The sequence below is a fragment of the Pinus tabuliformis genome, chromosome 6 (genome assembly GCF_031772625.1).
Source record: "Pinus tabuliformis cultivar Carrire ecotype Pingquan chromosome 6, CPIR1, whole genome shotgun sequence".
NCBI classification, from domain to species: Eukaryota; Viridiplantae; Streptophyta; class Pinopsida; order Pinales; family Pinaceae; genus Pinus; species Pinus tabuliformis.
This window is the reverse complement of record NC_142292.1, coordinates 908570861-908584616: the sequence shown is the minus strand read 5'-3', so window position 1 is coordinate 908584616 and position 13756 is coordinate 908570861. Positions and strand designations below refer to the sequence as shown.

Genomic DNA, 13756 nt, shown 5'->3' with positions numbered 1-13756 from the left:
AAAATATTATAACTGATACATTTTTGGGATCTCCTCACTTGTCGTCCTCCATTTGGTTCTCCTCAGCAGTCATCCTCTAAACTCCCCTATCCCCCTTTCCAGCCCCTGAAACTCAGTAAAGCATAGGCATAACTTCAATGAGGTTGAGAACATACACATAGGTGGTTGAGTTTATCATTTTGAAATTCGAATACTATTACTCATTAGCAGTCATTTTGTGCTTGTGCCATCTCTAAAGCTATTTCTGGTTTGTTTAACAAGTATTCCAAATTGGGTGGATTTATCTGTCCAACCTGTAAACATATACAAGACACATCAATATCCTTCTTTCTGAAGATTGCTTGAAGATTAGCACAATTACTGCAAATTTCAGCTTAATGCCCTCTGAATACAATTTGATCAGTTAGCTTCAATGTCCCCAGTTGAATGCACTCCAGAAAAATATATTGTCTTCCAATTTCTGTAAATGCACATTATGCACATAATTTACTCCCGAACTACAACCTGAGTTTGATATCTCATTTTCCATGTCTATCCAAAGTTTTGTGCTGGTCCAAAGCCATCTTGTTTGGTACAATCCCCTTATTCGATTGATGTATATGGGTTTTGTTCAACAATTTGTAGAAGACTTCAAATCAAATTTTGTGGGTTCCAATGGTCTGTTGTTGAGCCTGTTCTTTGATGAACTTGCACCAAAGTTGTAATTACAGCTTTAGGATTGACTGTCATCTTCATCCACTGTATTAATGACTTCAAGCAGCTCATGTTATATTCTAATTTTTATGTGTCTGCGATATAGAGGACTTTCCAGTTTTCCTTCAGAATAATCATATAGCAGAACTGATTGGAACAACCATGAACTTGCCTAATTTCTTGTTGATGACAATGACTCGTAGCTACAAAAACTGACAAATCAACCTTTACTGATTGATCAGATGTTATCTTGAGTAAATATTTTACCATCTTACAAAGAGAGTTAAACATGCTGTGATGTAGAAATCCTGGAAATGAAACTCTAGATTGATTATAAATCAAGGAAAAAAGGGGCTTGTAAATACCCATGGAGGAATGTTTACCAAGTTTGTATAGAAGCAGTCCATTGTTGAACACAAAATTAATTGCCTAACTTCAAAGAACCTATGCAATCTGACTCCTGTGTCTAAAAAAATTATTAAAATAGACTTAACCTTGAAAGCTTTAGATAACACAGTGTCCTGATTACTGGAGATGGAGGCAACACAGACAAAACTGTACAAGGAGTGTTTACATCTGACTCCCATTTCTGACAAAATCAAATCAATGGATCATTGCCTCTGGCTGAGATGGGAAGAGTCTGATAATAAATGTTGCCATGGACCAAAGACAAATAATGCCAAGAAGTTGAAGGAAGTTCAACATTGTCTGCAATGCACCATTTATGGCCAAGGTCTGTGGGGTTGTTTCTGCTCCTCTGATCGACAACATTAAACTTGCAACTAGTTGTGCAGATCTATTCAATTGATGGAGTCTGTACACCTGCAAAGAGAGTAAAATTCCAAACTGATTACAGGATCAAAATGTATAGTTGATGGCAATCAATGATCTGATAGATGTACTAATGCTCAACATAAGACTATTCTATGAACATATACCTGGACAAAGGCTACTTTGCACTGGCTATAATTTCAGACTATTTAAGCCGTTTTACAGAATAGATTAAACTATCAATAAATTCTTTGAGGAACTAGTGAGCTAAATTGAGATATATTAAAATCTGTAACAAGCTAAGTCACCTAACTCTAGGACACGGGCACATGGGGACACACTAGGGCATCCTTATCTTGATTGTGGATTCAGGAAATATTCAGGAATCCAATGGACAAGAGCGAGGTCAAACAATTGACCTCACTCCTGTCTGTCGGATTCCAGAATATTCCCAAAATCCACAATCGAGATAAGTTCAGGGGGACACCCGACCCATAAACCCCCAGAATCTGACACACTGGAAAACACACACACACACACATATGATTAAAAAAAACTAAGGATCCAAAAATAAAATAGACTTAAAGATGTAGATTTTTGAAGTTTGAACATTTTGGAAAATATAACTACAAGCACACATTGGGATACATTTATTTGCATATACATGTTTTTTTGAAATTTTTAGCACCCTGAGTTTCAGATACAACAGGACCTCTGATGCCCAAGTGTCAGACAAGCTGGGACACGTGTCCCTGGTCATGGACATGTATTCGAATGTGGCTGACACTTCACGTGTCCACACATATGATGAAGGGGCATGTGATTGTTGACCCTAGGGTTGAGTGTCTTGTACATAGCTTGCCAAGTAATCAAGCATTAGTTGAATTCAGCTTTAATCAACCTCCAAACTTACCTATATTTATTAATGTTAAAATTGGGAAGTAGGGCCAAACTCCACATGGGTCATCTTATTTATGGCCGCTGATATTTTTCTTGGATTCGTCTCGCCGAGAGGTGTAGCATTGATCTAGAGATCATCCGATTCTGACATGTACAAATGAAGTTATGAATTTATTTTGATTATGGACAAATTGTCAAAGTCTGCCAGCAAACTCATGTAGGCTCAAAAGCCCAACAGTCATGTCTATTCATCCTCAACATTTGCTATAAATACATGATGCCTCATCCTCACTTGGACACACTCATCTTCACACATCTCTCTCTCTCCTCATCTGATTGGGTACGGATTTCTGAGCTTCTCTCTCTTCCACATGCAAAGGAAAGGTTGTTTTTCTGCTGTCCCTGTGTTGACCAGATTTGACCAAAAACTCCAGGAGGTTGTTTTGAGTCTTTTGACTATGTTGACCATACGTCGACCATCTTTGACTGCGGTTTTGTGTGAGGAATTTCTGTTTGGGCAGGCCGCATCTCTGGGCACAGAAATCGAGGCAATCCGTTGAATGTTTGACCAGCGTTGACTGTGGTTAGGGCTGACTGCAGGTTGACTATTTGACCAGATTTGACTGGGCTGAATTTGACCGTTTTGAGGCCTGTTCCATCTTGCTGTTTGGAGGCTGAAGTTGACCGAATTGTTGAGTGTCAAATCTGTCCTGTTGACCAATGTTGACTTTTCTGGTTAGGGCTCTTTTGCTACTGTCATAAATTATCAGATTTGTAAATTGTACTATCTCTCTCTCTGCTGAACTATTGAAGACTATATGAAGAATTGATCAACGGTTTTCCCACATTGGGGTTTGTCCCTAGCTGGTGCCACATCCTATGTCATCTTGTCTTGGCTTGTCTTCTATTGTTTATGTTTATGTTCTATCTGCATTTTACTATCATGTTAATGTGATTTCTAAACTGGATATTCATATTGGGCTAATAAAGAAATTGAAGTAAAATTGCTGAAAAGCATAGAACATATCTCTGGTGCCTAAAATTGACATGGTATCAGCGTTGAAGTGAAGACAAAGCCCAAGCAAGAGTGAAAGAGCAATCACCAAAAACAGTTGGACAAGGACAAAAGACTCAATGGATTCCTCATCTTACTTTTCGACTGAAGACAAGCTCCATGATAAATTTGACTATCATGGATGGAAGATGTCTCTTGATTTGACTTTGGAAGAAAAAGAAGTGATGGATTATGTGCAGAGTAAAATTCCTGAACCTCCTTCAAATGCACCAACTGCTGCAAAGACCAAGTACAATAGGGCTGAAGTCAAAGCAAAGAAGATTATGGGATTCCATTGAAAGCATCTAGTGGCCTATATCTCTGAATTGAAGACCTCCAAAGAAATCTACAACAGGTTGGTCGACATGTTCAAGGTTAGTAATGCTAATCAAATTCTCTTTCTCAATAATAAGTTGAAGGATATTAAGAAGGGCAAGGACAAGGGCATTCAATCCTATTTCTTGAGGATTACTGAGATCAAGAATGATCTACTCTCGATTGGAGAAGTCATTCCTGACACGGAACTTACTCTCACCACCCTTGGAGGACTCCCACCTGAGTGGTGTGTATTTAGAACCACTATTCTCAACAATGATTGAATTCCAAGGTTTGAAGAATTGATGTCGAGATGCATTCAAGAAGAAACAAGAATGGTGGAGCAAGAAATGCCTTCTAATAGAAACAATCCCACTGCATTCTCCACTCAGAGGAAGAACAATGCAGGTTCAAAGAAGCAAAGTCAAGGAAGACCGGGATTCAAAAATGGAAGGAAGGGAAGATGCTTTGTTTGCAATAAGTTTGACCACTATGCAAGGGAGTGTCCTAATAGAAGGGATACACCTCGAGATGATAACTATCATAACAACTCTAAGGGAAACTTCAACAACAATGATCAAAGGAATGGCAAAGGAAAAAGGAATGTGGGACATCAAGGAAATGGTCGACCCTCCAAGAAATCAAGAAACTCCGGGTATGAAGAATCCAATGTTGTTAACAATAAGCAAAGAAAGTACTATCTTCTATCGGCCCTCTCCACTGCCTCTCCTCTAGACACTTTGGGAAATTGGCTGATTGATAGTGGTGCCTCAAGGCACTTCACCAGATACAAGGAAGCCCTCTCTAATCTGATAAAAAAGGAGACAAACTTGGAGATCATCCTTGGAGACGATGCCACTTATCCTGTGAAGGGAGTAGGGAATGTTACCCTTCAATTGAATCAAGGTAACACTATTCATTTGCAAGAAGTACTATATGTACCCGATCTCAAGAAGAACCTAGTGTCCATTTCAGCGATGGAAGATAAAGGATTCAAGGTAGCTTTTATCGATGGAAAGGTATGTGTTTGGAAAAGAAATTTTAAAGATGCTTTTACTCTTGGGTTCAGGGTTGACACTTTGTATCAATTTGGAGGAAGTCCATTGGCAGCCATGTCGTGTGACACATCTCTACAATATGAACTATGGCACTAGAGGTTCGCCCATCTTCATTATAAGGCCCTACACGATGTAAGACAGATGGTGATAGGTATGCCCGAGTTCAAAGTAGAGCATGAAGGTGTATGTTCAGGATGTGCCGAAGGAAAACTTACAAGGGGAACATTCCCCTCAAGTAATAGCAAGACCACAGACATAGTGCAATTGATCCACTCCAACATATCTAGTATGATGCTTGTACACTCCTTAGGAGGATACTTATATTATCTCACCTTTATGGATGATTATTCTCGCAAAACCTAGATCTACTTCTTGAAAAAGAAGGATGAAGTGTTCACCTGGTTTCGACACTTCAAAGCCTTGATCCAAAACCAATTCGAGAAGAAAATCAAGATATTGAGGACTATAATGGAACCAAGTACGAATCCAATGAATTCCAAGATTATTGCAGAGAAGATGGCACTAAGAGGGAGACTACAACGCCATACACTCCCGAGCAAAATGGTGTGGATGCAAGGAAGAATCGCTCTATTGTAGACGTTGTACATGCCATGCTTCATGATCAAGGCCTTCCGAAGTTTCTATGGGCTGAAGCTACAAATATCGCCGTGTATGTTCAAAACCAAGTACGAATCCAATGAATTCCAAGATTATTGCAAAGAAGCTGGCATTAAGAGGGAAACTACAACGCCATACACTCCTTAGCAAAATGGTGTGGCTGAAAGGAAGAATCGCTCTATTGTAGAAGTTATCCGTGCCATGCTTCATGATCAAGGCCTTCCGAAGTTTTTGTGCGCTGAAGCTGCAAATACCGCCGTGTATGTTCAAAACTGATGCCTTCATCAAGCATTGGACTCCAACACTCCCAAAGAAATGTTCACTGGTAAGAAACCCAATGTCTCTCATTTTAGAATTTTTGGAAGCCCCATATATTTTCATGTGACAAAAGAGAAAAGAAGCAAATTGGGTGCATCTGGGAAGAAAGGAATCTTTGTGGACTACAATGAAAATTCTATGGGATATAGAATTTATGTGGTTGGTCAAAAAGAAGTTGAGATAAGTCATGGTGTCACCTTCGACGAAGAGATGACCCTAAGGAAGATCAAAAACCTTCTTATCCTAAGGAAGGACAAAGAAGCTGACACAGGAAATCAGGGTGAAAAAGAGGACGAAATGATCCCTGATGTTGATGAACCTATGGATCCTATTGATCCTCCTTCTCATGAGCCCTCCTCCTCCAAAAGGAGACCCTCATGGCTTAGGGAGACTCTTGAAGATGATGAGAGGCACATTGCACCAAGGGGGACTTTTCGTGAAAGCAAGAAGCCGAACCGCTATCAAGGATATTTGACCTCCATGAGCACTATCATTCAAAATGAGCCTTCATCATTCGAAGAAGCTGTGAAGCAACAAGTATGGAAGGATGCTATGAATGAAGAATACAAGCCAATTATGAAGAATGATGTCTGGGATGTGGTTCCTAGACCCCAGGTCAAATTGGTTGTCACCTCTAAATGGCTCTACAAAATCAAGCATGGAGCTAATGGAACTGCAAAAAGTTCAAGGCTCGCTTTGTTGCTTGAGGCTTCTCTCAAAAGGAAGGTGTAGATTATAATGAGATATTTGCACTTGTAACCCGATACACCACCATCCGCTCGATCATAGCCCTTACTGCCTCACAACGATGGAACCTACATCAGATGGATGTAAAGACCGCCTTCTTGCATGTTTCAATCAAAGAGGAAGTCTATGTGGAACAACCTGAGGGAGTTGAGGTTCATGATCGGGAGTCTCATATATGAAGATTGAAGAAAGCTCTCTCTGGGTTGAGGCAAGCACCCCGGGCTTGGTATGAGAGGATCGATAGCTATTTGATGAAGTTGGGATTCACTAGAAGTGAAGTCGATCCGAACCTTTACTTTAAGGTTGAAAATGATAAACCTCTCATTCTGGTACTTTATGTGGACAACCTCTTTCTAACAGGTGTAGACCCTCTCATTCACAAATGTAAGAGGGAGTTGGCTTCTGAATTTGAGATGAAGAACCTAGGACCAATGCATTATTTCCTAGGGTTGGAGGTCTGGCAAAATCCAGGTAAACTTTTCCTCTCTCAAGGAAAATATGTTGTGAAGATATTGGAAAGGTTTAGGATGGTGGACTGCAAGCCTGTGACTACTCCGATGGAACTTAACTTTAAGAAGTTATGTGGTAGTGTTGTTGGACTTGAATTGGGAAATGCTTCTAAGTATCGTCAACTCGTAGGAGCACTGATGTTCTTAGTGAACTCCTGTCCGGACTTATGTTTTACAGTTAACACATTGAGCCAATATATGGTTGAGCCTCATCATATACATTGGATTGCCGCCAAGAATCTTCTGAGATATCTTCGGGGCACAATCACTCATGGACTGGGATACACTGTCGGAGATGTGAGGTTGCATGGTTATTATGATGTCGATTGGGTTGGCAGTGTGGTGGATCGCAAGAGCACTTTTGGATGTTACTTTTTCTTTGGGTTCTGCTTCGATATTCTGGATGAGCAGGAAGCAGAAATCGGTTGCCTTGAGCACCGCCGAGGCCAAATACATAGCTACTAGTATGGCCTCCTATGAAGTTGTCTGGTTGAGGGAGCTCTTCAGTGAGTTGTTTGGAAATGTGTTGGATACCACTGTGGTCCTTTGCGACAACCAAAGTTGGATCTGATTATCAGAGAATCCTGTGTTTCATGAACGCTCCAAGCATATAGATATCAGGTACCACTTATCTAGGATATGGTACAACGAGAAGCAATAAGGCTCCATCACATTGGAACTGATGAGCAAATCGTCGATATTCTGACAAAGCCCCTGGGGAAGATAAAATTCTTGACCTTCTAAGAACAACTTGGAGTCGTGGAGAGACCCTCTCATGAGGGTCTTGTATGAGATGGACATTGAGCTCTAGGAGCTTCGGGGGGCTTGGGGTACTTCTTGGAGCGGTGAGCAACCATAGGGTGAGTGGTTCAGCCTTCCTCTAGTGGTTTGTTGTGTACAGGGTCAGTGGTTCAGCCTTCCCCTGTAATACCCCTTGGCGACATGTAGGCAGGATGAGTGGTTCAGCCTTTTCTTGCCGAGACATCCTACCCACGCAGTCTAGGACTCTTGGAAAGTACCTCTCATCCGGCCAATGAGTAGAAAAATGAGGATAGGGACCATAGTACTATCAATGGATGCATCGTGTACTACCATACTCCCTATGCTGACCGATATTTATCTAGGATCAATGGGAACTGACTTCGGGTCAATAAGAGTGGTATGAGACACTCTCTTTTGATTGGGACTAACTTCAAGTCAGTAGAGAATGGTATGATACATTCTCGATCACTTCTTCTTCATAGTTCAGCAGAGCAGAGCAGTGCATTGATGGCAGAGATAGTACAGATTGGCAGATGGATTAGCAGGTGGATTTCTCCCTAGTTGAGAGCGAGTGTTAAAATTGGCAACTAGGGCCAAGCTCCACATGGGTCATCTTATTTATGGAAGCTGATATTTTTCTTGGATTCCCCGTTCGAGAGGTGTAGGATTGATCTAGAGATCATCTGATTTTGACATGTACAAATGAAGCTATTAATTTATGTTGATTATGGACAAATTGTCAAGGTCGGCCAGCAAACTCATGTAGACTCAGAAGCCCAATAGTCACGTCTATTCATCCTCAACGTTTGCTATAAATACATGATGCCTCATCCTCATTTGGACACACTCATCTTCACACATCTCTGTCTCCTAATCTTACTGAGCATGGATTTCTGGGCTTCTCTCTCTCTCCATACGTGCGAAGGAAAGGTTGTTTTTTTGTTGTCCTTGCGTTGACCAGATTTGACCGAAAACTTCAAGAGGTTGTTTTGATTGAGTTGACCATCTTTGACTGTGGTTTTGTGTGAGGAATTTTTGTTTGGGCAAGCCGCATTTCTAGGCACAGAAATCGATGCAATCTGTTGACTGTTTGACCAACATTGATTGTGGTTAGGGTTGACCGCAGGTTGACTGTTTGAACAAACTTTGATTAGGCTGAATTTGACTTTTTTTAGGGTTGTTTCATCTTGTGGTTTTGAGGCTGAAGTTGACCGAATTGTTGAGGATGAAATCTGCCCTGTTAACCAACATTGATTTTTTTGGTTAGGGCTCTTTCGCTGATGTCATAAATTATCAGATTTGTAAATTGTACTATCCCTCTCTCTATTGAACTATTGAAGACTATAAGAAGAATTGATCAAGGGTTTCCCCACATTGAGGTTTGTCCTGGCTGGTGCCACATCTTGTGTCCTCTTGTCTTGGCTTGTCTTCTACTGTTTATGTTTATTTTCTATCTACATTTTACTATCATGTTGATGTGATTGCTAAATTGGATATTGATATTGGACTAATAAAGAAATTGAAGTAAAATTGCTCTAAAGCATAGAGGACGTCTCGGCTTTTGTTGAGGCATAAGTTTCCTGCTATTCAGCGGCTTGCAGGTTGTTGCACGTAGCCTAGGTTTATAGTGGCAACCAGTTAGATTTGATCCTAGGTCTGTTCAGGATAACTCTCACCAGTTACTGATTATCCTAGATTCAAAAAAAAAAATAAGGTCCTGAAGCAAAAGTAGGACTTTGGAGGAACTAAGGACCACCCACTGTCATCGCAATGGATCCCTCTCTCTCTTTAGGCCAGCTCTCCTCCAGCACAAGGGGGGTTTCCTAGGAAGATGTATAATTAAAAGTAGATGCATGGGTGGACCAAGTCTAGTGCCTATCCACTGGGTAAGTGAAGTCAAAGGATAAAACCAGGAGGGCAATTTTCTTATGCGATGAGGAAAAGATATTGTCAGAATGAACAACCTATAGCTGTTCTATTTTGATTTCCACTAAAACAGAAATTACTTTTGAGGAACCCAGATGAAGGAGAACCTCCAAAATATGTGAGAGGGTGTGCTTATTGATTGGTATGCAAACTTGTAACTAACTTGAATACAGAAGGAAGATACAACATGAACATTTCCAGCAATAGAAACAAAAGATATTAAAAGAAGAATAAACTACAATTAAGCTCTTTTAAGAAAGGAACAAAGTTACCCATATTTTAGCCCTTCACAACACACTTGATGCAAGTTATTTCAGCATTAATCTTCAGCATATCAAGTCCAAATACACATGCCTCGCGAGAAATACCCTTAGCTTTCATTACCTTTAAAGGCTTATTCAACTAAGATCCAAGGGGAAATCTCCCCAAATCCAACAATGATTAAACAATGGAGAGAGCTAATCCTTATATAGATTTGAGTTCAATCTCCTTAACAATAAAATAATGGTTAACGGAATCTAGATCCATTTTATTCCAATAAAATAACTAAAAAAGACTAAATCATTAGATAACAGGTTATCCATGGCAAAAAGCCCTCAAAAAATAATAAAATAGTGTGGCCACAATGAATGAGGTGCCACATGTCCTTTTCCCTAATAAGCATAATGCTCCATGCAAGATGCCACTTGTCGCCTTCTCCATTGGAACACGCTTCAAGATGATTTCAACAACTACTTCCAAATTAAATATTAATAAATGACAAGTCAAAGAATGGGAGAACTCTCCAAGGGAAGAAGTCACTCCCCTTTGATATGTTGAAATCATGCCAAGTTCAAGAAGCCCCTTTGAAATGATTAAGGCACTGTTCAAGAATCCCCTTGATCAACAAAAGTTAACTAAACCTTCATAAGATGTGCACCATTGAGAATTATGCAAGGAAATGAATAAGGGAACCCTTTGATCATGTAATATAACATACGATAATCCATGAGTAATTGTGCCCTTGGGATATGTGTAAAGGTGGTTCTACCCTCCAACAAGAACATTAAAATACTCCTCCCTAAGTTAAGCACCCTAAATAGGTGCGCCAAGGTAGTTAAGTCATCAGTAATTGTGCCAAGATACCAACAAGGGGATCCCACCACATGTTTAACGAGTCAACAACCCTTGAGCTACCAAAACAATGCCAAAGATAACAAAGCTAGTTAGAAAACCTCCTCCAATGTAATGATCAATAACTCAAACAATGGATCTCATAAATAAATGCACAAAGGTCTAATTGGGTTGTCATACCAACCATTAAGGTTGGGGTGACTCAAATAGTATGCCAAATGCATGGATATATTTGCAAATAACCATTGTTCCATGGGGACGCATCCCTCAGGGCGGGGTGCACGCACCTCATGCTTCCCACGCACCTGGGATGGGGGTATGAATAGGGAAACGTTTCCCCACATCCATCTTTTGGGGAGACGCAAGGAGACGCAGGAGGGGACATTTCCCCAGAGTGGGGGATGTGTTTCTCGGTTCTTTTTGGTGTCCCCTCTCAAAAGAGGTGCATTTGGCCATCCCCCTTTCGAGGGGGGACGTGTCCACCTCAATTCTGTCTAATAACCCTTAAAATTTTAAAAATAAAATAAAATAAAACTAAAACTAGAAAGAAAAATGCATAACAAATATCAAAACGTAAACTAATTTGCAACCCCTAACTCACTCATTCAACTTACCAAGCTTACTCTGCTTGACTTCCTCGTAACACTATCTGACTTACGAGTTAACTATTGTCTCTCCTCCCTTGTGGCGCTCCTTCAATGCTCATTGTCCATTTTTAATTTTCAGAGTTAACTATTGAATCTTGAGTCTAGCTATCGATGACCTCAGATTGATTCTTTGACTCATCACTCTTTACTATTTTTGAGTTTGAGTTATATCAATTTACCATTCCATTCTTCAAACTTCAGTATCTACTATAGTCTATTTTGCTTAATACTAATTAGATTCTAGAATGATGAATGATGAATTTAAATTTTAAATCAAATCCGAATCTAGAATGACGAATGATCAATTTAACTTTTAAATTAATGTCGATTCTAGAATGATGAGTGATGAATGAGGAATATGGATCAATGTATTTCATTATTGAATCTTGTGATGTATGGATGAATGATGCATATGAATGATGTATGTATCAGTATGAATGATGAGTATGGATCAGTGTACTATATTATTTAATTCAGTTATCTTTGGATCAATGTATTTAAGCTTTCATTATTGAATATGAATTTGAATTATATATATATATATATATACCCCCCAATGTTCCCCTCTCCCCTCTAAATTTCCCTAAAATTTGAGGGTACTCTCACACATTCCCCTGATGCATCTCCCAGCACCCACATCTTGGAGTCTTGTTGAAACATAGCAAATACCCAACTCTCCTCAAACCAATGGCCACAAGAGTACAACCTAGGAGAATCCATAAGATAGTTATCTCCTCAATACATGTGCCAACAACAACCTTGAGAAACCAACCACATACCAAAAATAGGAATGATAAGTAGAGCACTTTCTCCAATGCACCAACCAACTCCTCCAACCACTACCATAAAAGTTGTGCACTAGGAGAGTGTGCATGGAATATGGGGCATCCTCCAATACAAGAATAAAATAATCAAATCATGCATGACCATGTGAAACCATGTGCCAAACCATCAACTCCTCCCCAAAACCATGGGTTACTGGGTAAAAGAGGAGAGTGACCTAGGAGATTGGGCCAATAGATGAAAGTTTGACCATATACGACCACCAAATACCACCACAGAATGAGGGTGCCCTAAGTGTGCACATGTGGAGCGCTCTTCAAGAAACGTCTCATCAACCAAGAATATCATCACCAATCCCAAGATGACAATCCACTTACCATGTTGAAACCCCTAATAAGTTAATATATGTTCCTCTCTAATGTTCACCAAGATTAACATGAACACACACATGCTCAACAACCAAGAAACAAATATAATAGTGAGGCATAATAGGGAACACCCTTAGTTGATATGTCTCCCTATCCATGCAATGTGCTTGGGGTTAACCAAGAGTGCATTATGCCAAGAAAAACCCCATAAAGGCACTAAACACTCAAGATACAAGCCTTCAACAAAAGATGATAATTTGTATGTAAATATGCATCAAAATACTAATATCTTGGCTCCAAAGCCAAACTTCTCCGAACGCAGCAAGCTTAGGCAGGGTCTTCAACCTATCATAATCCTCATGATATATGAGCAATAACATCTAGCTCCATATGAGGGCATGCACCCTTCTTTGGAGCATATAAGAACCTCAAATCTCTAGCATATAGCTATTATATCCTGTCACAAAAGGAGATATAACATTTGGCGAGATAGGTTAAGACTCTTACCCCATAACCCCACATATAGTCCACAATGTTCTTATCCACATTACAAAATTTTCAAATTTTGGTTTTACAAAGAAGGCATAAGCCAAAATGCTAAAGAGAACATTAAATAAACAAATAGTTCTAATCCACTGCACATTAGAGCTTATACTTCCTATATTACTTTATCATAGGAAGAAGCATATGCTAGGTGAAGTCATATGGCCAATGCAACCATGTTAGAATCTCATCACTATGGTAAGGCTTTCCCTTGCTTTTGACAATAAACCAAAACAAGGCTATGTCCAACAACTTGAAAACATATGCGGAAATCTCCATCATAGTATGGTTGACAAATGGCCTAAAGTCATTCAAATGGAAACAAACATAAAAAACATCACAAGGAAAGTATGTTCCACCGAATGTTTGCTCTATCCATCGGTGTATTGGACTCATATAGTTAACATCTACAAAATATACATTGCAAAGACATTCAATGAACCATGAAATATCAAAGTTTTGAACATCGTGATATTTTCAATGCAACAATTTTATCGGCCGATTATTTATTTTCAAAAAATCGCGATCCGATCAGTAAAAAACGTGGGTGCACAAAACAATGAACTTTTAAAGGTAATTTCAGTTTTTTTTGCTCATTTGCAGACAGAGGGCAAGAGTGAGAGCTAAGGAG

At 39.7% G+C, this 13756-nt stretch overlaps 1 protein-coding gene across 1 annotated transcript in view; it reads right to left on the bottom strand.

Annotated features, from left to right (window-relative positions):
* Window positions 1-991: 991 nt before the first annotated feature.
* LOC149261892 (uncharacterized) overlaps window positions 992-13756 on the bottom strand; it is a 227564-nt gene continuing 214799 nt past the window's right edge. The window contains exon 5 of the mRNA XM_089422981.1: window positions 992-1515. Within this exon, the coding sequence (XP_089279107.1) occupies window positions 1297-1515 (219 nt within the window). The 3' untranslated portion in view covers window positions 992-1296. The remainder of the gene's footprint in view (window positions 1516-13756) is intronic.